This window comes from Perognathus longimembris, chromosome 12 (genome assembly GCF_023159225.1).
Source record: "Perognathus longimembris pacificus isolate PPM17 chromosome 12, ASM2315922v1, whole genome shotgun sequence".
NCBI lineage: Eukaryota > Metazoa > Chordata > Mammalia > Rodentia > Heteromyidae > Perognathus > Perognathus longimembris.
The window spans coordinates 3,412,304-3,435,618 of NC_063172.1; the positions used below are offsets into that span (position 1 = coordinate 3,412,304).

General features: G+C 55.2%; 1 protein-coding gene across 1 annotated transcript in view; it reads left to right on the top strand.

Moving 5' to 3' along the window:
• Positions 1–23,315, top strand: part of Col22a1 (collagen type XXII alpha 1 chain) — a 168,489-nt gene that overhangs the window by 61,578 nt on the left and 83,596 nt on the right. Inside the window, exons 18-26 of the mRNA XM_048358696.1 lie at positions 422–466; positions 689–718; positions 967–1,020; positions 3,358–3,411; positions 14,115–14,168; positions 18,107–18,160; positions 18,791–18,844; positions 20,588–20,641; positions 21,462–21,515. Of these exons, the coding sequence (XP_048214653.1) occupies positions 422–466; positions 689–718; positions 967–1,020; positions 3,358–3,411; positions 14,115–14,168; positions 18,107–18,160; positions 18,791–18,844; positions 20,588–20,641; positions 21,462–21,515 (453 nt within the window). The remainder of the gene's footprint in view (positions 1–421; positions 467–688; positions 719–966; positions 1,021–3,357; positions 3,412–14,114; positions 14,169–18,106; positions 18,161–18,790; positions 18,845–20,587; positions 20,642–21,461; positions 21,516–23,315) is intronic.

Below are 23,315 nucleotides of genomic sequence, written 5' to 3' on the forward strand. Positions count from 1 at the left end.
AGCCAGGGACTTAGCACAATGGTTATGCTAAAAGGTATAGATCACCATTCCTTTGGTGCCCAGCACAGTGCCCGCTACATGCAGGTGCCCACAGGGTAGTGGGCCAAGGGCCGCTCTCAAAGCAGCACACATTTGTGCAGATCCGGGAGGGTTCATTGAACACCAGCCAGAGGCGGGCACCGAGGAAACTGTCCTCCCCACCTCCAGAAAGCTATGAGCGTGAGTCAGAGGCAGGAACTAGACGCAGAGGCTTCAGGAATACTGTGGTGGTGGAATAAGTCCAGGCGTGGGAATGTGGTGGGTGAGGCCACTCCCAGGAAGTCCCCCGGGGTTAGAGGAACGGGCAGGGTCCTCGGGGGCTTGGAGGTGGCAGCCACGCCGCTCATTTCAAGTGCTCAGAGTGTTTGCTCTTTCCGTACAGGGTGACGCCGGGCCGGCAGGCCCCCCTGGTGTGCCGGGCTCTGTGGTGAGTCACCGGGGGCTGGGCTCTCTGATGGGACTGGGTTGTCGGAAGGGTCTTTACCGCCACGCGTGAAGGCATCGACAGGGGTGGGATAGAAAGACTTCAGCACCGACAAATTTAATAAAAGGGATCAAATCGGATAAAAGCCTGAGGCCGCTGCACCGTGGCCTGCCATGCGAACGTCCTGAGTACTGCCGAGGGAGCTAACACCTGTTTGTCTCACAGATGCAGCAGGAGGGCCTGAAGGGAGAGCAGGTAAGGGGACACAGACCCTTCTGTGTGTGGGGGAAGTGGGAGGGACGCAGCGGATGAGTCGGGCTCCGTAGAGCCCGGCTCAGCTAGGAGGGCCAGGGCACTCTGTTACCTAGGGCACTCTGGGCCCGTTAGGGAGGACTAGGCCCGGTGGACTCCAGTCAGGGAAGGGGTTGGGCGGCGGTGGTCAGGGCCGTTGGGAGGGTGTGGGGAAAGGTCAGGACCAATGCATGTTCTGCTTGTGTTCCCAGGGAGCTCCAGGACCAAGAGGTCACCAGGGCCCCCCGGGACCCCCAGGAGCACCGGTAAGCCATCCCTCTCCAGCTCAGGGTGGGCTTAGAATTTCCCCAGGTCGGAAAAATAATAGTTTTCTCCCACTGGTGTGTGTGTGGCTCAGAAACCTGACATCACCCTGAAGTCACCCACCCAGGAAATCAGACCTAACTGTCCTGTGACCTTTCACGGAACCACCATACAGGATAACAAGAAAGTCCCTTAAACACCACCAGAACAGCCTCGGACACCAATGCCCGCCCCCCACCCCCCGCCCTGAGCTGTCCATGGTTCTGAAGACATCCTCCACCCAGACGCTCCTGACAGAATGAGATTTGCCACAATACGTGGTACTCTGTGGTACTAAACTGAATACGTGGTTGGTGAAATTCCCTTGGGCAGAGTTCCAAAGGCAACCCTCCTAGCTCAAGGCTTTGTTCCAAGGAAGACAATAGTGAAAGGTCGAAGACCTTGAAGGAAGATCCTTCAAGACAGGGCCAACTTCTCTACATCCAGTGTTTCTTGCACAATACGAATGTAAGAAATGTGTGTGAAGGGATGGCCTGCCATTGGCCACTCAAGGGGGAGCACTAAAGCTGGCCTGGTTGAAGAGGGAGCTTGTAAAGATCAGTGTCGCTCTGGAAAGCACCAGAAATAAAGGAGCCAAAGCAGCATTTGGCTCCCTGTCCATGTTTACCCACAAAGGAGATTTATGTCTTTGGTGACATTCCCTAATGTCTCTAATCCTCATTTGGTTCATTCAAAATTTGGAAGTCATCTTTGATCATCTTAACTAAGCATGTTACAAAGGCTAAATAAACGAAGGTTCCCAGAGGCCAGTTTTGATGTCAGTGGTTGTTTCTAACCTTCTTTCGAATCCCAAAGGGCCCCTAGATCAGGGCCTGTCAAAGAGAGGTTGCTTCCTAAGTATTCATTGAGCTGAACTGGAATGAGAAGCCGGCTTCAGTGATTGCTGCTGAGAATGGAAAATTTTAAGCTTGTGTTCAGCAAAGCCAGAGAGAGGAAAAATATAGCCCGTTCTCTAAATGGAAACGGTGTGCGGCATTCTGCGTCCAAATACTGACAACTTTTATCCCTTCTCCAAGATGAAATAGGCCCTGGCAGTTTTACCAGTGTCTGGCCGAGGACACAGCAAGTCCAGCTGAGCAAATCTCTGCTGTCTATTCCTCGCCGCTTAGTCCAGACGGAATCCCCTAAGGTCTTCTCTCCCCATGTGCCCTGAGTCCAGCAGAGCTATGCTTACAAGGGATGGGTAGCCACCCATTGAATTCTTGCAGTCTGTGCCTTGCTGAGTCCATTTACATGGCAGCACTAAAAATAAAGAAGCTGGATCTGAATGCAGCTTGGTCACCAAATATTTATGCGACGCTTGGCACTAGGAGCTGTTGGAGTGACACTGCTGTTTATTTCAGATGAGGAAATTGAAGTGTAGAGAGGGCCGTGATGTACTCAGAAGCAGTGATGGAGCCAGAGCTTGGGTAGGGGCTTTTGGCCGTCTCCTTGGCCTCTCTGTATGTTCTAGAAGCTCTCACTCCAGACACAGGTGCGGTGCTGGGTCATGACTTCAGCGCCCATACTTCTGTGGTCTTCTCAAGTGCTCAAGAGGCAGGCCCATTATTTTCCCCTAAGATAAAAGATGATTGACTCAACTGACAGAATCAGATAGATGCCTTGTTCGACGGTGCCCTGTGGCGCGTGCAGCAGACGCAAAGCAGAACAGAATGAGGGTGTGGAATCTGAGTCGGGAGGGTGTAGCAACCCATTGCCACCCCTGTGGAAGCGCCTGACCTAGACAAGGAACTTGTGTTTTTTTCTCCTAGACAATCTCACTTCCTTGCCCCTCACACAGCTTTGTTGTCGGAGAGTCAGAAGACCAAGGCTAGTTCTTTTGTCTTATTTTACTTTTAGATTGTAGTTTACAATCTTTTCGTCGTCGTGAAAAGGAGTGATCATTCAACAAAGCTGAAGCTCGTTCCTGTGAGCCGGCAAGCTGCAGGGCAAAGGGCGCTGGGTTTAGAACCTGACGCTTGTGTTCTAGTTGGTTCTTCTGTGTGTGCATTTCGTGCAGTCCGTTACAATAAGCCATCGACTCCTTACTGTGCTTCTCAGTAAAGTTCACATGGCATTGCCTACAACTTCCTTGTTAACCATACTAATTAGACCACAGATGTCTCCATATTTTTTTTTTACTTAAATTGGCAATAATTTGTTGTTATTTCTCTCCTGACCTTACAATTTCACATTAGGATGTAAGATTTCCCTATCCACTGAGAGTAATAACCCACACTTTTAAACCCTGAATTTACTATTCAACCTCTCTCTCTTCTCTTTTTTTCCCCCTCCTAAAGGGTCTGATTGGTCCAGAAGGCAAAGAAGGAACCCCTGGTTTGCAAGGTCTACGAGTAAGTAAACTCTTCCCTTTCCAATGCCCGATGTACTCACACTGGATTATAACGTTCAAGAGAGGGCTGGAGCCAGCGTCAGGCACCTGACATGAATACTGCAATCAGAAGAAGGGGGGACTCAGCTCGCTCATCTGTTTGAGAAGACTCAGCTCGCTCATCTGTTTGAGAAGCTACCATGTGTGTCTAGTATGCAGTAATACCCAACTTTGTGTGATCCAAGCGGCCCAGTGCTGGAGAGCACAAAACATGCGGGCGGCCCAGCCTGCAGGTCACTGGGGCTTCACGAAGGAGGTGATATTTGTGCTGAGTTTTAAGAAAAGCCCAAGGGAAAACAGGAACAAAGAGAGGGATCTTCTAACCTGTTACACTGCTTTAATCCAGGTAATGCATATTGTTGTCCTTGAATGTCATGTTCATGGGGTATTCAGTGTAATCACTGATTTAATGAAGCGTCTGTCTTAGGTAAATTGTGCATCTGTCATGTGTTTTAATGCTGTCCCGAAGCCTGGCTCCCGCCCTGGTGTCAATGGGTTTACGCAGGGGGGCTATAGATTGACATACTCTGGGCACATGCCCTCCTTCCTACCGTGTGGTGCGCATCCCGCTGTGGGGGTTGGGGTGGCGGCTCCAGGAGCAGGGGGCTTCCCGCCCCACCCGCAGGACAAGGGTGGGTGTGCTGGTGTCCAGCAGAGGCGGCCCCCGCTCGTCCAGAAGATCCTCTGACTCAGTGGAGCAGTGGCGTTGGGTGTGTGCGGTGGGTGTGTATGTACGTGCAGGGAATCCGTCCACCCCATGCTCCATTCTAGAATCGGGGCCCTCCGCTCATCGCAGACTCCAGTCTGCACTTCCTCACCAGTGAGATTTAATGCTTTGATTTCCAAACAACTCTCGAGACGTTAGGACTTGTTTTAAAGGCCGGAGAGACGGCGATAGAAGACATCTTCCGGTGTGAGATAAAGAGAATTACTTCTTCTTCCGATTAGCATACCTTGGAAACACCACTTCTCATTCAGCATACCCTCCCTGGGCCTCAGTTTCCCTGCTTGTCAAATGAGTTCGTTATTCGGTAGGGCTGCTTTCTCCTCTGAACTGTGGGGGGAGGCGGGGAGGATTCTGGGTGTGCAGCCCTGACTCACCGCCCAGCCGCTGAGGGATGTTTGCAGGTCACCTGTCTCTCCTGGCCTTGGCTTCTTGTCACAGTGGGGAAGGCGTCACCTGGGCCAGGGGCTAGGAGGAAGGGTGCCCAGGGTGGTAGCAAGTTGTGCCAACTGCTCTAGCTCTCATTCTCTCCGTGTGCTCACGTACAGCCTTCAGGGAAAACCACACACTATGATTAGTGTTCATGTGGACTTGTCGCTAGTCTACATTGTCTTGGTATGGTGGCAGGTGGGGCGCGGGGGGAACTGTTTCTCTGAAGATGGCTGAACATCCCTCATCACCATTTTCATTTATTTCACTCTTATTAGAAGGAACAGCTGGCAGGAGCTTGCTGGCTGGCTGGCCTGCACTTCCTGGTTGTGTGTGATCTTCTGGGAGCTTCTGGGGTTTGTGTTTCCATGGAGGGTCGCTGCCATCTCCAGAAGCACTTGTTGCCCCTCAAGGAAAAGCCAAGCACAGATGTAGTGGGGACTTGGCTTGGCCAAGCTTCGCACGGGTCGGGGCTTTGGGAGTTGGGCAGATGCCCAAGTTCTGTGTATCGGAGGGAAGGCAGAGCAGAGCAGAGAGGACAGGGCGGGAAGAGGGTGGGGGAGGCGTGTCGTGTGGAGCTCTAGGTAGGTGCCAGTCCTAACGACAGGGGAAGGTCAAGCCCTGAGAGCCCCCAGCTGAGATGTGGCCCTGCCGGGATCTCCGAGGAGGAATGCCCATTTCCCTCTCTCCACTTCTGCGTGCCCTGTGTCAGTAACGCTCTTGTGATGTGCAGACAGCCTTGCTCAGTTCTCTGTGGTTTTCTAGAAAGATGAATGGCTCTCCCTCCAAGAGCTCAAGGTCAGCTAAGGAGCTCAATTCCCAAACGCAGTGCAGCTAACCCAAAGGTATCCGTGGTGGAGGCTGAAAGAGAGAAAGAGGGAGGGAGGGAGGGAGGGAGGGAGGGAGGGAGGGAGGGAGAGAGGGAGGGAGGGAGGGAGGGAGAGAGGGAGGGAGGGAGAGAGGGAGGGAGGGAGAGAGAATTTGCTGAGTTCCGAGGGAGAAGGGACTGGGAGCTGTTAGTGTGGGTGCTGCCCCTGACCTTGCCCTGTGGAAGAGGGGTGGGCGGGCACAGGAAGTGGCCCTGGGAGTTGGCTTCCTGCCTCTGTGCACTTGCTCACCCGCAGCACTGCGGGCACTTCTCCTCCAGTTTGGGAGCATCAGTACAAGCACTGTAGGCGTGTCCTGACAGCACTGCGCCGGGGGCCATCAGTCCATCCTGTTTCCTATTTCCTTTTGCGTGTCTCTCCCCCTCTGTTGTTGGCTCTCTCCCTGCTCCTCCCCATCCCTGCCTCTTCTCTCCTGTTCCATCCCTTCCGCAAGATCAACTCGGTCTTCAGAGTTAACTGGCTCCAGGTATTGTCTCCGTTCAGCTAGAAAGGCAATGTAGTCCCCCCGAGGCTGCTGCAGGCAGGAGGAGAGAGGCTCAGAGATGGACGCGTAGGTAGGTGATGCAGAAATGCCCCGTCTGCTGCTGAGTTCACGCGTGGACTCTCGGGAGGGGAGCTGGCTGCGGTGAGCACTCGGGGAAGGACACACCAGGCAGAGGGGAGAGTCGGAGCTATGGTCCTGGGGCTGGAGCTGGAGCTGGGCTGGCATGCTTCCATAAGAGACCCGGGTGGCGGGAGCCAGCCAGGACTCAGGCAGGAAACGGTGGACCTAGGAGAGGAGCTCGGAACCGTGTGAGGCAGGCCGTGTGGACTATTACCAAGGCTGTGGCTTTTACCGTAAGGGAACTGGAGGGGGTTTCTACAGGCTTTCAATGTGTTTTATTTTCATAAAAATGCAACAGTAGAAAGCAATCGCATATATTCCACATCCACTTGCCATGTCATTAAAAAAAAAAAAACGGGCCTTCTTTGTACCCAGAGCCACTTTTCCCACTTGACAGCAATGGCTAATGCCACATCATTTTGTTTTCTAAGTGTTTCAGTACATCATCTCCCAAAGCTACAGGATTTCAAGAGAAACCGGACTGTAATCCCATTATCCCACTCAAATCCGCGAAAGCCGCTTGAAGCGTCATCAAATATTTATCTTCGGGTTCAGCCAGTTCCCATCTCATCTGAGCACCGCCGTGGTGGCCTGGCTTGCATTCTGGAAACATCCATTTGGTGGCTGGGTTGAGAATAGATGACAGAGGAGAGGGAGACCCAGACTGGAGCGGGCAGGATGATGATTGCACAATCGAGGCGGAGTCTCAGGTCAGGAAGAGGGACTGGATGCCGCAGAGGACTCTGAGTGACCGTCACAAGTCCTCCACGTGACCTGAGGCGGGGGGGGGGGGGGAGGGGGTTCGGGAAAGGGGGACGAGAGAAAGGCAGGAGTCAAATCCTGAAGGATCCAGCACCGTGCAGAGTGAAGCACTAATGACGAGGTGGGGATGAAAGTGCTGATTCGGGGTACAGTGGAAGTACAGAGGGGCTCCCTCAACTGGGTTGCTTACGGCAACAGAGACAGCCTCGGCTCCTGTGCTAGTCCTGGGTGCTCCCAGGAGTAAGCCTTCAGGCCCACGCTCTGGCGAGTCAGGGAAACCTGAGACAGAATGACTTCTTCAGAACTTAAACCACTGCTTCCCTCCCTGGCCGCCACCTGCCATTCCCTCCCCGTCCAAGTGGAGGGAGCCATCCCTCAGGAAAGCCTGCCGGACGGCAGAGGGGGGGGCTGCACAGAGGAAGAGCAGGCAATGGCGAGGCGCATAGACCCCTGGCTGGAGGTGCGGAGCTCCCGGATGGTGCCGGAGGCAGCGTCTGGGCCCTCTGTTTTGGGGATCAGTGACAGGCAGGCGGTGTAGCTCGTGGCAAGGTAAATCCATTCGTTTTGGACGAAGCCGGTACTTTTCCACAATGGCAGGAGTGAGGGGGTGCGGCAGCCGCCCGCAGAACTGCCGGGGGGCTCGGGAGGAACACGGGCGTCCTCCTCACTGTCCTCCCGCGGGTCGGGTTTAGGGGATCAGGAGCAAGCAGGAAACTTGTCGGCCAGCTGACAGGAGCTCAGCCACCCCGAGTCTGGAATATTCCAGAGCCAGCCTAGGCCAAGGCCGCTGTAGGACTAGGATGTGACAGAGTTCCAGGAAGCTGACTTCCCCCCTCTCCCCGTCGTCCCCCCCCACACCAAATTTTGCTATTCTCATCATTCAGCCCCAAATAGCTGTCCTGCCACTCACGTCTATGTGCAGGCCCCGCGGGGAACTTCCTTGCCGCTCATCTTGTTTACTAATTCATTTATTTTCCTCCATTAGAATGCAATACTGTGGGAGTGGAGATTTATTTTCCCTTCTCTGTTTTTATATTCATAGTTCCGAGGAGAGTACTTCACACCCAGAGAACATGCAAGCGTTATATACGCATCAATTATTTAGATATAGCTGGGCACCGAGAGCTCACACCTGTAACCCTCGCTACCCGGGAGGCGTAGGTCTGAGGGTCCCAGTTTGAAGAAACGCCCGTGAGATCCTTCTCTCCAGCTAACCAGCAGAGAGCAGAAGTGGGGCTGTGGGCTCAGGTGGTAGAGCACCAGCCGTGGGTGGAAAAAGCTAAAGGACAGTGCCTTGGCCTTGATTTCAAGCCCCCCCCCCCCCCGGTGCCAGAAAAACCTATGGCTGCAGTGTTTAAACCCATGCAAAGCTGCACATACACGCACGATGACATCCGTCGTTCCTTCCCTCCCTGCCCCTCACGGAGGTCGTGTGTGGGAACCATGGCGTCCACTGCGGAGAGGACCAGGCCTGTGAGCCGAGCTGGTGCCCACGGCTCTCCTGGGTTCTGACCCAGAGCAGGGAACATTCTGCGTCAGTGCGGCCAGGGCGGCCATCATGGGGGGAATGACCCAGCATCCTCGTCCCTCTTCCCTGGAAGGGAACGCTGAAGAACAACACCTCACGGACGGAGCCAGGCACTCCAGGGTAGCGTGGAATACCTGAGCTCTGGAAACACCGCGGTGGAAGAGGGCCCTTGAAACTCACAGTGAGGCGTTTCATGTCCTGGAGGACGCTAAGGTTTTTTTTTTGTCTTTGCTGTTTGCACAAGCTCATGGCGGTCTCTGATTTCTTTGCTTGTGTTCTTAATATTGTCTGGTTTTTTATTCTCCCATAAAATAGATTTAAAAAAAAAACCTGAAGCATTGATCCCATCAGATATGATCTGATCACTGTATTTCTTACTAAAGATGTACCGGTGGCCTTAAGAACACATTTTAGTCAGAATTGATTTACCTCTGCAGATGTAGAGGTAAAGTAAGGAAGAAATAAGGAACTGGGCTATCACTGGAGGGTAGTCACCTAACTAGGTAGTTTTTTGCATTTGCATCTCTTACCTAGTTCTTGGAGGGTACTGTCAAGCGCGGGAGTCTCGGTCACATTTTATTGTTGAGGGATCCAAGGCCTAAAGGAATGACTCAGGGTGACCCTGTGTCACCCAGACTGCTAGGTGAAGCAGGATTGGAATTCAGGTCTGCATAGCTCCAGACCTTTCACTGGCTATGCTTTGGGATTGATGTATGTGTCTCGTGGAGCCCAGAGTTCTAGAACTTGCTGTTGGCCCCTTGCAGAGTTCTCAGGCCCTTTCTGACTGTGTCCACCCCATGTGGTACGTGGGATACACCTCACTTTAGACTCTGGTTGTTTCCTTTGGATCTGATCTCTCTGGCTCACCACCTGCGACTCCTGGCAGATTCTTGGGGAGAAACGTGGGTGGTCTTTAGTCAGTGGCAGCCCGGGTCGTATTTGTTTTAATCTTTCACTTCTAGAGCCTTTTCTGGCTCCACTAGTTGGATCACAAGCTACTGTCAGATTCCCTTCCAGGGCATGAAGCCCGGGTTTCTGTCAGGAACCCTAGGTTTCCCTCACACACCTAGTTCCAGCTCTAATAGTGGAAAACTGTAATCACCCATGGCATTCAGAAGCCTGGAGAAGAAGGACTAAGCAAACGATGAGAGGCTGCGTGTTAGAATGACTGGCTCAGGAAACCCTTTCGTCCGTTCGTCACTCTGACAATGCCTGTGTGAACTCCTCCTGGCTGCAGAGATTTTGCTGTTCTGGATTTCGAGGCTTCCCGTCTCTGTAGGGGTGGACAGGCCACCTTGGAACCGCAGCCCTGCTGGGCATCCTGGCACCAAGAGTGGCTTGCAAAATCTGCCCGGAGGAATAAATTGGAAGCAATTTAAATTTCTGCGTAGCAGTTTAAAAGAGGGAAGAAAAATGACAGCCAGCAGACCTGCTATTACTGAAAGAGCTCCCCACTGCAGCGGCACTTGTCCTTGCTGGCCCTTCTCGGATCCCACAATCAGTTAGACGTGGGAAATGGAGAAATTATGCAGCCGCTGCTCCACCTAAAGCTGCCGGTTACACCACCACTGACATGTGACAGGCACTGCTGCCCACACCTCTGCCAGTATCATTACCACCACCCTCACTACCACCACTGCCAAGCTACCCCCCACCCTCACTACCACCACTGCCAAGCTACCCCCCCCCCACTGATGTCACCACGAGGACCACTACCATCAACCACCACCAGACACCGCCACTACTGTCACCTACACTCCAACAACGACCACTGCCAGCGGTGGCACTCGGTCTCCCATCACCATCTACCTCTACCAGCACGCTCATCATCACTATCACCACAACCATCGTCACCACCCCTACCACCACCATCACCATCACATCCTCAATGCTAGAATCGTCACCACCACCAACATCACCATTGCCTTCCCCACCAACATCCACCTGGGAGGTGCCAAGGAAGCCTCCTCAGAGCTTTGTTTGGTGGTGGTCTTCTTTTTTTTTTTTCCTTGTATTTCTGTCACTCGCTCACTGTTGGGGGCTTCCTTGTGAGAGGCGATTCCGGCAGGCTGAGACAGGGAGGCGGCGGTGTTACGGGTTAGATACAACCCCGCGGGCAAAGTCTCAAGAGGCCAGGAGCCGTAAGAAGTGTTGCTGGCTGGGTTCAGACGCTCTCGTGACTTCTGCTCGGAAGATGGGAGTGCTACACTGAGCAAAGCGTAGAGAACACTTGGTCAGAATCACAGGGCCTGGCCATCCCCAGAAGAAACAGTTTGGGAATTTCCTTTGGGTGGAGGAGGAGGAGGAGGAGGAGGAGAAGGTGGCTCTGAGCATGTAAGTGGGAGGAGCCTGAGGGAGGAGGGTGAGGAGCTGTCCAGGCCGGCCCAGCAGGGGCTGGAGGGTGAGACTAGCTCAGGAGTAGGGCTGACTCCTGTGACTGAGAGGCACTAGCTGTCCCAGGGGGTGCTGGGTAAAGGAAAGCACTCAGGGGCAGCAGCTGGCCTGAGTGTAGGCACCTTGCATTTTTCGGGGTGATGTTCCTTCCTGGAGGGTCCAGAAACACTCTACCTTTTTAAGGAGAGAAGCTGCCTCCTGCCATTACTTTGAGCCCAGATTTCTGACTTATTTTCCTCTAGCCTCTGGCTACCGCCTTGGGTTGTTTGCTTCTGTCAGTCGATGTCTTTGCGTTGCTGTCTTTCCCACCCTCTCCCTTCTCCCAGCCCTTGGATCTGTTCCTTCACATCTGTTTATTGGATGGCCTGCACCTCCCAACTCCATGCTCGTTGTAAATTTCAGTCCCTTCGTCGTCTTAAGTGTCAGCCTGTCATCCTGTGAGCATTAGTAACACAAGATCTTGCCTGGTGAAAGGTTTAGAGTGCTGCTCAGACCCCACAGTGTCCCCTATGGGTGATTACCTGGACTGAGAGTGGTAGACCCTGCCCCTTTCCTCCTGTTCCTACTGTGGTCCTCTCAGTATCCCACCCAACCAACAGCCCAGGCCTTCCTAGCGCTTCCGGTCAGTCACTCAGTGTCCTGGGCTCTTATGTTAACCTTTAATAGAGGCGCGTTGCCGGCTTGGTTTCTGAATTCTGATGATTACCTACTGGGTGCCACTGACCCTGAGGGGAAAAATGGCTCATTCATCTTGCAAATAACCATCAGCTCTCCGTGGAATAAGCAAGGGCAACTGAAGGAGTGTCTGTCTAGATAGCCAATTAGAGGTATCTGCTTTCCGTTCCCTCAGGAAGATGAGCTCCGGCTCTGTGTTCTCTTAGGATCAGCTCTGCCGCCATGCTCGCATTCAACAGAGCTCAAGCAGAGGGAAACTGAGACGGAGGCGTTGAAGGAGTAGCTGGTTTCTGGAGGTATCTGTGACCATAACTTGATAGGTATCCAGAAACTCATTTTAGCTTGGGTCTTGCTCCCTATAGGCTGAAATGCTTCCGAGTCAGAGGCAGGCTTTAAATCCTAATGTTTCTAAACCAGGCAGACTCACCAATCGCCAAGCTGCATCGTCTTTTCCTTCCTAACTTCACTCACCTCCAGCCTCTACTGCTGTTCTCCTTGTCACGGACATGCCGATCTCCAAGTCAGTCTGTTCTACTTTTCCAGCCCACCAGTGTGTGCAGAGGATCCGATACATCACAGGGATTGTCAGGGGCCTGCAGGCTGCAGCAACAAACACAGCCAGAGCCAGCCCCTACTTGCAGATGGCTTGCCTCCAACAGTGCCCATAAGGCAGTAAATAGACCTGAATGTCCTCAGTGTGTCCGTGGTGACACAGGCTACAAAGGCTGAACCGGTAAGAGAATGCCATGGAGAGAGGGAGAGGTGTTTGGATGAGACTAGTGATGCAGATCTTCTGACGAGAGGACATTTGGACAGCGACCAACCCCATAGAAGCACAGACTCCATTCCCACAGATCTCGTGGGACCTAACATTCCAGGTGGAAAGAACGGTCAGTGGGAGGATCTGGAGGTGGAGGTTGTTTGTCCGAGGTAGAGGAAGGAGGTCAGTGCTTGGAGGTGGGAAAGAGAGTCAGGATGTGAGCGGAGGGAATGGCAGAAGTGGGATCCTGCTGGCCAGCCGGGGCCATTGAGTGAGCTGGAAAGCCCAGCAGTGTTTGTGGCAGAAGCGGTGCAAACCAAGTGAAGTTCCCATGGAACCACCCTGGCTCGGCTGAGTGTGAGGCTCAGGAGGAGGGGTGTTAGGAGCCACTGCAGGGTCCAGGCCAGCGGCAGTGGGTTGGCCCAACGAAGTTGTACTGAACATTGAGATACGTTCCTGGTCGGCTTTGCTCCATCCTTTTTTTTTTTTTTGCCAGTCCTGGGCCTTGGACTCAGGGCCTGAGCACTATCCCTGGCTTCTTTTTGCTCAAGGCTAGCACTCTGCCACTTGAGCCACAGCGCCCCTTCTGGCCGTTTTCTGTATATGTGGTGCTGGGGAATCGAACCAAGAGCTTCATGTGTAGGAGGCAAGCACTCTTGCCACTAGGCCATATTCCCAGCCCCTGCTCCATCCTTCTTGATGCTTCTGGTACCAGTACACCATGGGCCAGGGTGACAGTTCAAATCCTGGACCAGGAGAGAGGGGGGGAAGGAAAGAAGAGAAGGGAGAAGGAAGGATGGAGGGGAAGAAGGAAGGGATCAAGGAAGGAAGAAGGAAGGGATCAGAAGGAAAATGGTGGGGCTGGGTTGGGCGAGTTTCTATAACCGCATGGGCAAGCATAGGCCACAGAGAAGTGGGTGACTTCCTAACTCACGTCCCCGCCCTGTAACACCTGCCGTGGGCCTGTGAATGCCGGCTCTGCGAGCTCTTTCTGCTGGTTAATGAAGCAGGACAAGAGAGGAAGGACCAGGAAGAGAGTTTGCCATCAAAGTTGTGTCTTATGGAAGGTCGTTTTCTGTACCTTAAATTTCTGAATGAGCTGCTTTTATTTATTTCCTGGAAAAAATTTCCAGGAAAGCAAGAAGTCTACCCTCGGTCAGATAAACCTTCCAGATGATATCTGCCCTTACCTCATCATAGGATTAAATACAGGAGTCCGCATTCCCCCATTTAGAGATGAGCCAAGGAGGGCAGGCGCCCCACGATCATACCCGGGGGGACCAGGAGCAATGCACCGCAGCCAGGATGCTAAACGCAGAAGGGTGGAAGTGCCTGCCTGTGCCTCCGTGGGGGAGATGTCTAAATCCACCTCGTCGTGAACATTGTTTGTTGTTTGTCTGGGCAAGGCGGTTGGGGCACTCGAGTTTCCCCGCCCCCCACACAGGTTGAAAGCATCAACGAAGGTTGATACTTGTGAAACGGCAGCGTGTATTAACAGTTGGTCTGCGTACTGCAGGTTGTGAAGATGAAACAGACGGGAGAGGGGAAGAGAGGGAGGGGGGGAGGAGGGAAGAAGGAGGGGAGGTACGCGTCTCACTTGCACGTGGCCTAACTCCGAGGGGTCGGGAGTGTCTGGCAGGTGAGGACAGGGACTAGCACGAGAAGACGTCATGCGGTATGCCTCTGTGTGACTTTGGTATAGTCACAGAGCTGGGGCCCAAAGCCAGCTTCCCGGCAGGGAAGCCCGAGACCTTTTCCTGACGACTGTGCTGCTCTTTCGGGGGGGTCTGGGGTTGATGATCCGGACACAGGGCCTTGGAGCCATGAAGACCGGGGTTTCTATAACTCATGTTATTAAATGGACTCTGCCTGCTTGTTAATTCTGGCTTCTTCTGCCCGCAGGGGAAGAAAGGAGATGCGGGCCCGCCGGGACCCCCCGGAGCACTGGGGCTGCAGGTAACTACTGTCTTCTGCGCCTCTCCACCGCGGCACGGTCGGTTCTGCCATTGTCCAGGTAGCAGATCTCAGGCGGGAGCCCGCGCCGGGAAATTGGTCGCTGTGTCGCTTGCGCCACACTCTTCCGGAGCCTTCCAATTCGGTTCAACTTTTGCAGACACTCTCCAGGTGGAACTAGGTGCAATCTGGGCCGATTGTTTGCTATTCCTTTAGTAATGACAATTAGGCTAATTGGTTATTTATGCATCATCATCATGAGTACGGATCGCATTTGATAGCTGCTCAGTCACTGTAGAGGGAATCAAATAGTTGCTCCATTATTAATAATGGGACTGATTGGTTAATTAACATGTAGAGTCGTGACTTGTTTGTATTACGACGAATGAAAACAGCCGTCGATTTAGTTAGCATTTAGAATCTACTGGTTAATTTGCCACTCGTTAATAGTTTGATGAGTTGGTTCTTGGGATTATTATTTTTTTAATCCATGGTTAAAAGACAAGGAAGAAGTAAGTTTGGTGAAGTTTTCCGGCGTTCGGGGCTCCCACCGCTGCTTGAATCCACACACGATGAGCTGCAGCAGGGTTGGCCAAGGCTCAGATGCGTCCAGGTCCAGAGGTGGCACAAAGTGGCTGAGGATTGGACCCGGCTCCGCCTCAACCAAAGTCCCTGAATGTCCTCTGTGGACACGGCCAGGGTAGCTTGCCCATCTCATCTCGGGGCTCTTGGCAAATGTACCCCCTCCCAGGCCCTGCAGTGTCCCCTCCTCTCAGGCTGCCCAATACCGTCCAAGAACCCGGACCGCGGGTGGACGTGACGGAGAGTGATTGTTCTTGAGGGTTAGTGAACTTGTGTGTTCTTCTCCGAGACCCAGTTTCCCCAGCTTGGATTTAAGGATGGAGAGCCCCTCCAGGGCCATGAGCTCTCACAGGGGCACGCCCTGGCCGGAGGGCCCCGTGCCCACAGTGCCCGGGGATCCTCGTGCTGTCCACTGGGTGTAGGGCTCCCCACTCCACAGACCCCAAAGCTGGGCCCCAGGAACTTCCTCTGTGGGATGGAAACAGCCGGCAGGGCTTTGATGTTCCCCTTGAGGGCTGGGCTGCATGCATCCCCAAGCTGGTGACCCTTCACCAGTTGTAAGTGCTGTAAGATGCACCCAGACAGACACAGGTACTAACCGGGACCCCGAGGCATGATGTGTGCACAGACACAGAGATGACACCGTAGGGCACTGGGCCCAAAGGCCTCCCGGCCTCCCGGTGCTTCATCCCCTGGTCTCTCCTTCGTTGATGGGGGCGTGGCTGTGTCCCGCGTGGACGTTCAAGCCCGGGTTCCTCCAGGTCCTCCCAGGGACGCCGCCCTGTGCCGCAGGCCCTCCCGGTGGACTCTGTGCTAGCGCGGCGGTCCCGCTGTCCCTGGTGTCCGGTCGCAGTGGCTCTCCAGAGGCGAGGCAGCTGCGGTGTGCGGTTCTTCTCCGCCTCCCTGCGGGGCTCTGCCCTCCGACGACCGCGTGTGGTTATGAGCGCGGGCCCGCAGGCCGGGCCTCCGAGGCCGCCTCCTGCCCGCTGCCTCCTCTCTCCCGTCCCCCCCTCCCCACCTGCACCTTCAAGATGCTGTCTGTAAATTAGAAACGGAGCTCGAGGCAAACCTCCACCCTCTTTGTGTGTGGTACCTTCCGGGAGACGTTTCCAGACTTCCCAGCAGCTGCTTCTAGCTGCTTCCAGCTTCCCTGTCTAAATGCCTCCTCCGCTGTTAGGCTTCATTCGAGCTCCTCTCTGCGTCCTGTGCTTCTAGCATCGGGCGCGCAGACCCTTCTTAATCCTAATCTTACTCCCTTAAACCTCAGGAGGCTGAGATCCGGAGGATTAAAGTTAGGCTTGGCTGGAAAAAAAAAAAAACAAAACACCCCCATCTGTGAGATTCTGTATCCAAACAAGCAGTCAACGCAGGACTGAAGGTGTGGGTCCCAGGGTGGGGCAGCAATTTGCGTAAGCAACCGGAGCAAATGAGAGGAGGGGCCAGCCGGGAAAGGCAAGCGGAACCAGTTCAAACCCCAGTGCTGCTGAATAAACAGAAATGGTGGAATGGGCCTTCAGGCCAAGGTAGCGGCCCCATGGGCACGCAGAAGGGAGCAGGACCCGGCCTTTGCAGGGCTGGAGCACGGCGTTGGGGGGTGGCATCTTGTCACGCCGGCTGTACCCACTACCAGCGAATTCCCCTCCAAGTTCCGCCCCCCCCCCCCATTGCAACACGGGAGGACCTTCGTGGAGCCTGTAATGACTTTCAGCGTACACCTCTTGGCCAGGCATGCAGCCAGCTGGGGTGTGGCTGCTCTGCCCCCATTCTCTCTGCTTCCTGTTTCCTTCCCCTTGGCCGTGGCCCTCCCCGTGGCTCTCAGACGAGCTGGTGGTGGGGATGGCGTCTGTGGAACTGGCCTGGGCGCATAATCCCAACCCTGAGGGCTCAGCACAGCCGCCCGGTGAATCCCAGGGCCCTGACCCGCAGCCTGGGAGTCCCTCCAGGGACCAGCACACCCATGTGCACCAGGAGACGGCTGAGTGCCTGCAGCAGCCGGACCATTCGGGCCTCGCACGCCTCCCTCTCCTGGAAGGGGCGGCTGGCTTGGCCTCCACTGGGACCCTGACCTTCTTTGGGTCTGTTTCCTTCCTTCAAACGTGGGAGTTTGGTTCATACTCGATGATCGGTAACGGTAGGGAAGGACGGGGCTTGCGCACAGCAGCAGTGCCAAGGAAGGGCCTTGGTCAGGAGTGAGGGAGAAAGTGGGGTCGGAGCTCCGTTTCCGGGGAGAACCATGTTGAAAGGCAGCGGCACTGCCAGGAATACAAGGAGGGAAGCCAAGCTGTCTGAAGCGCACGGGTGCCACCCTAAAGGCCCCCCAGGCCTCAGTGAGCCACAGAGATGACGGCCCCGGGACCACCACAAAGCCCTGGTAAACGTTTGTAGTTGAGCGCCTCTTGGATGCCCACGTTTGACTCACATGCTCCCCCCAGAGGCCGGAAGGGGCACAGCCCGCGGATGCAGCCGCGCGGACATTCCCTAGTGTTGACCGCCCTCTGGTGGCCCAGCTCTGCCTTTCCCGGGCGCTGCTGCTCCATTCATTCAGATGACCCAAGTCCAGCGGGGTTGACAGGGAGCCCTGGGGTTTGACCGGTGCTTGCCGGTTGTTTGGAGCAGCGGGGAGGGGCCTCCAGGCCGGGTTCTGTGGCGTTTGGGGAGAGCTCTGTCCAGCGCAGAGGCAGGATGTGCCCAGAACTGTGGGAGCAGCAGGGGTGGCCCTGGAGACCTCCCCCTGGGGGGGGGGGAGGCAGTGTGGCTTCATATCTGGAGTGTGGTGGGGGATTGGTGGGTGGCAGCTCTCCACGTTCCCTTCCTTGCACGGGACGTGTGCTCACGCACTCACGCACACGCGTCTTCTCTCTAAACCTCCACACCGTTTACACAGACAGCAGGATAATGTAGCCAGTGCTAAACACTTCTGACCATCTGTCACATTGCGCTTCAGACCTTTCTTATCTTGTTGCCTTTGCTCCGTTCTGTTGGAATTGAAACAGTATCGCTGAAGCCAAAGCCTACAGCCCCAGTTCGTCCTGAAGCTGCTTTCCTCTTTGCTTTCTTCTTTGTCTCTCGTACATACCTGCCCTCGGCTGGAGGCTGCGCTGTGTACTTTTTTTTTTTTTTTTTTTGGCCAGTCCTGGGCCTTGGACTCAGGGCCTGAGCACTGTCCCTGGCTTCTTCCCGCTCAAGGCTAGCACTCCGCCACTTGAGCCACAGCGCCGCTTCTGGCCGTTTTTCTGTATATGTGGTGCTGGGGAATCGAACCTAGGGCCTCGTGTATCCGAGGCAGGCACTCTTGCCACTAGGCTATCTCCCCAGCCCTGCGCTGTGTACTTTTGTAACCCCCTCCCTTTTCTTTACAGGGTCCCCCCGGACCCCCTGGCGTCCCAGGGCCCCCTGGACCCGGAGGCCCCCCGGTAAGGCTGATTTTGTTTTCTGACCTGAAGGTTCTTCAATATATGGTCTGTTTCTTTGCTTGCCTTTCTTCCGCTCAAGTCCAGCCCTGGGCACAAACAGGGGGCCCTGGCCCTCCTGAAGATACCCACAGGCCCTCTGCAGCCCCTCAGGCCCTGCTGGCTCTGTGTGTTAAATATCCCAGAGCTCAGGTTGTGCTTTAGTGGGTGGTTTCTAGATTCCTGGTAGAGGGTGTGTGTGTGTGTGTGTGTGTGTGTGTGTGTGTGTGTCGGCTGGGGGTGGTCGTTTGAGCGTTAGCTTTGAGGTGAGAGTGTGGGTTAACATTCTCCCCTCCCATCTGTCAGGGCACAGCTGGGAAACTGCCCCCACAGCAGGTGCTCAGAGGGGCAGACCCAGCCCTGCAGAAGGGTGGGGGAGTCCATCTGTGCCCCGGGTGGGGAGGGAAGGGCTGTGGTACCCATGACAGTGGTGACGGGGCCATTTTGTATCTCACAGTGGCCCGCACGGAGGGTCACAGGCCACCTTCAAAGTGTCCTTGTCAGAGTCGGGGGCTTGGGCCTGTGTCAGGATTAGGGTTGGACGAGGCTCAGCTCTCCAGATAGGCTCACAGATGCCCTGTGGTTCCTCTTCAGGGCTTACCTGGAGAAATCGGCTTCCCCGGCAAGCCTGGGCCTCCTGGGCAGACGGTGAGTGCCCCCCCCCGCCCCCCGCCACCCCCGTTCCGTCCTCTCAGCCTCACTCGGGTGGAATGGCTGGGCCCTGGTGGCTGATCCCCTCCCTGGGCCCCTGACCCGAAAAGCCCATTCCTCAGCCTGGTTCTCCCCAGCGTGGGTGGGGCTTCCTGTGACCCGGTTCTGGACCGAGGCCTGCCCTCCAGGAGCATCCGCTCCGCTTGGAAGGGTTAGGATTTCCTGGTGACTGGTCTTGCGCATGGAGTGTTCGGTGGGACAGTCCCCCCCCCCGTCCCCCCCCCCCCCGAGGAGGACATGGCGCTGAGGGAGAGTCCGGGCCCCGGGGGGGGGGGCTGAAGAGGCAGCAGAGCAGACTTCAGTACAGGAAGCTCCCCCTCCGCTCCATGGCCCTCAGGGCCATTGGTAGACTGAGGTACAGGACCAGAATGCCGCCACCCAGCAACCTAAACTCTGCTGCGCGCCTGGGCGCTGGCGGAAGGCCACCCGCCATCAGCAGTGCCGGAAAGCACGCACTTTCCGTGAACTGGTGTGAATCTGGAGAAACACTCGGTGAGCTCCATCAGCACAGACAAGAATTCCTCGGCCACGCCATTAGCCTCAGCGTCCGGGCCCACTCGACAGCCCCACCTCTGTCATCAACTTGGATCCAGCAGTGTCGTCAGAAAATGCGCATAGCAGAGGAACCCGCAGAAGCAGGGAACAGAACAAGCCGTGTGGAAGGGATTCTTGGGATTCCTGGTCTTACCATGATAAGGCTCTGGTCCGTGTCTATAAGGCCTTTGCTCTTCTTGGTCAGGACCAGCTCCCATCCGTATGGGTGACTTCAATCCTTGAGCAAGCTCGTCCTGTTCTTCCGGGGGCTTTGACCCCAGGACCCCTTCTATGTGCCGGGGGTGGGGTGGGGAGTGCTCCCCCTTCACTGGCTACCATCACAGCTGAGAACACAGGAAGTGTCAGAAATCGGATTGTGCTGGATCCTACAACAGAGGACGTCACCAAGATAACAGAGTTTGCACCGGTGCCTATGTAGTACCGATAGCCACCATAGCTTGTGAGATATTCTGACAAAGGAAATTATTTGCCCAGTGTCTGTCCCTGGGGAGTACCTGCCTCTGGTTGCAGAGGGAACTTCCAGATGGAGCCAGGAGACCCTTGGGTTCCCGCAGACAGGTGTCAGGACCACCTTTCCTGCCACCTGAATGGATGGGGTTGGAGGAAACACCTAGAGATGGAAATTATAACATGGAAGGCCTCTGTGGTGTCCTCAGAAACACAAGGCCACAGCCATGCCCGGAGATAGCACTCAGGCTTCTGCGAAGGGTAAGAGGAAAGAGGAAAGCGGGGCTGCAGAAGAAAAGTAAATCTCCCACAGGGTCTGGAGGACCCAACACGGGCGTGGACAGTGTTGCCACCTGGAGCTTAAAAGCCAAGGGAAGGAAAGGAACTGTGTACAGAGGTTTCTGCAGACCACCTTCCTTTCCCCTACCATACCTGCGCAGGGACTGGGGGCCCAGGCCCTGACCACAGCGTGGCACTTGGGTCGTGGTGGCTTGTGGAAGGAGGAGGACCTGGCTCAGCAGGGGTCAGCTGCTCAGGGGGGAGGACACAGCTGATAATTTGGGAGGAAGGACTGTGCTTTCCAGTCTCTGCTGCAGTCACCTGCCCTTAAATAACTTCCTCGAAGACCTCCCTAAATGTTCTTCTTTGTTTTAACTTTTTGTCCTTTGTTCTACCCAGGGGTTACCCGGAAGAGACGGGCCAAATGGACCACCAGGCCTGCCCGGATCCAAGGTTGGTATTGACCGGGGACCCAGGGCAGGAGGCGGAGGCACACAGTGCAAAGGTTCTCAGCTGCAACACTAGTTAATTGGGCTGTGGATCAGATGTGGCTGAAGCATCTGAATCTACACGTCGTGTCTAGGACAGCTCTCTCTAATAGCGAGGGAAGTATTCGGAAACTCCAGGCTTTGAAATCAGTCTGCCATAAGTCAGTATTCATTTTATTTGCATAGAGGGTAAAAGTCCATCTGTGCTCACTAACCCAAGAGACTTCCATGTAAAAGATATTCCGGTGGGACTCATTGCAGCAGGATGATGGAGGTTAAAAGTTGGAAACCGAATTCCAGCAAGTACAAAAGCAAGTTCAGTGTACGTACTTCCCACACATAAGCATGTCATCAGTGTGTTTTGTAAAAGTGAACGTGCACAGGGTCAGGTCTTTGACAGGCCACTCTCAATGCCAATGTTTGCTTTATGGGGGAAATTTGCTGGACGTTTTCATGACAAAATACAGAATAGACGCGGACGTAAGTCATCCAGGACGTAACCATTCTCCTCCCTTACCTTGCAGTAGCTTGTGACTAAACGGAGCACTTTATAGTTTCAAAAACACGGAGGACACACCTCCACCGTCTGAGTCTTTCAGAGCTGTGGAATGCGGGGTCCGGGTGGTGGTGGTGTGTGTGTGGGGGGGGGTCCTCCTGTGCTGGCTGCGTGGTTATCCAAACACGCGAGGAGCTCCGGAGCGCACCTGCGCAGGCAGGCTCCCTGTCCCTGTCCACACGGGGCCCTCTCCTCCTCTCCGGTTAACTCTGCTTCTCGTTCTTTCCAGGGAGAGCCAGGAGAAAGAGGCGAAGGCGGCCTGCCGGGGAGGCCGGGCCCCCGGGTACGTGTGCCTCCTCCCTGTGACGCCCACTGGGCCGTTGCGGGCTTTGAGCGAATCTCACCTCGCGCAGACCGGGTTTCAGCCCGGACCTGGCAGGAAGCACCGATGATGGGAAAGGGGCTGTTCTAAAGGCGGGTCGGACCAAGAGGTCCCAATAGGGGTGCACCTGAGGCTGACAAGAGAGTGCAGGAGGAGGGGGAGGGTCCTGGATCCAAGGAGACCCGACCCCCACCCCCACGGGAGGCCCCTGGAGGAGAACTGTGAGCTGGAGAGGAAAAGCATGGAGCTCACAGACGGGACACACACGCTTCCTCCTTTCTTCCTGGGCCATTTCCTCCCTCCTCCATGTCTCTCTGTCTTGCTGAGTTTTGCTCCTCCTCTAGTGACCCCCCACTGGCTGGACCACAGGGCGAGGCAGAGACAATCCCAGCCAGGGCCTCTGAGCGGCCCAGGCCCCGCCGGCTTCCCTCGAGGGAGGAGTACGTCAGGGATGGGAAACAGGAACCGCCCGTAGGTGATGTGGACGAGGCACCTGTGGGTGCTCAGCCCCCAGTGCCGAGTGGTGCTAAGTGATCACTCTGTCCTCAGGCGGAGGCCTTCCTGATGGGCTATGGGGGTCCTGACTCCCTACACCCCCGGCTCCCCGCCTCATAGGCGCCTCTGGGTGACGACCACGGGCTTTCTGGGTGTGCGGGCTAGCGAGTCAGCCTTCATCAGGAGCTGGGGTTAGAACGGAACAGGAGGGCACAGCGTCGCAGGCGTGGTCACTGGGATGCCCAGGTGGACCCAGGCCGTGCACACGGTTCCTGAATGCCCCGGCTTCCGAAGCCGCCGGTCCCCTGACGGCCGCATGCTGACAGTCCTCTCGGTCTTCCCACGGTCACAAGAAAACCCCAGCCGGCAGTCCTTCCTACTGGAAGGTTCTCTACCACGATCCTGGGGTTGTTAACCTTAGTAGATTTCTGTGTATGTCTTTTTTTCTCCCCCCTTTTCCATGCTTCTCCTGAGGTGATTGCCCACTGAGGAATCGCACGGTCGTAAAATCACCGGTCTGCCTTCTAGTGTCTGAATGACCGGCTGACATCTTGTCATTTCCCGGGAAGGCCTTAAAGCCTGTGTCGGCGTTTTGCTCCTCCTTTTCATTCTTGACTTCATGGGATTTTTTGCGGGGGGTCAGCCGTACGTCGTAATCACGTCTGCTCGTATTTGGGAATTAGCGGCGCCTCCGGGTTGATGCCACGCAGTATCTGCCCTCTATCCTGGGGCTCCCTCTCCCCCCGAATTTCCTGGGCGCGATTCCACAGAGAAAGACGACGGTGGAGGGGTCACGTTGGGGTGAAGAAAGAGTCTTCTCCTCAGCGAGTCCTTTATTCCCAGAATCTATGTTTTATGTTGCTAATCATCACTACTGATGAAAAGATCCAAAGCGAGAAGTTCGTCGCTGCGTCGCACTCGCATCATTTGGGAGGGGTTTCCTCATGAGATGTGCTCGAAAGCGGTGGGGGGCTTCACAGCACAGCCGGAGCCCTGAGGAGTCTTGGCATAGAGTGTCTTAGTGTTCGTGGGTGTGTGTGTGTGTGTCCGTGCACACAAAACACCCCTTGCACAAATAATCTGTGCTAATAAAAATATAAGTAAAAAGCACTCTCCTATTGCAAAGGAGTGGGGCCAAGGGGAGAAGGGTCGATGATGAAGGGAGAAGGGAGGGAGGATGTAGCCAAGAATTAGTCGTGTGTACCCCAAACTTAAGAAAAGGACAGGAAGGGGTGGGTCACAGGGGGATGAGAGTATTGAGGAGGA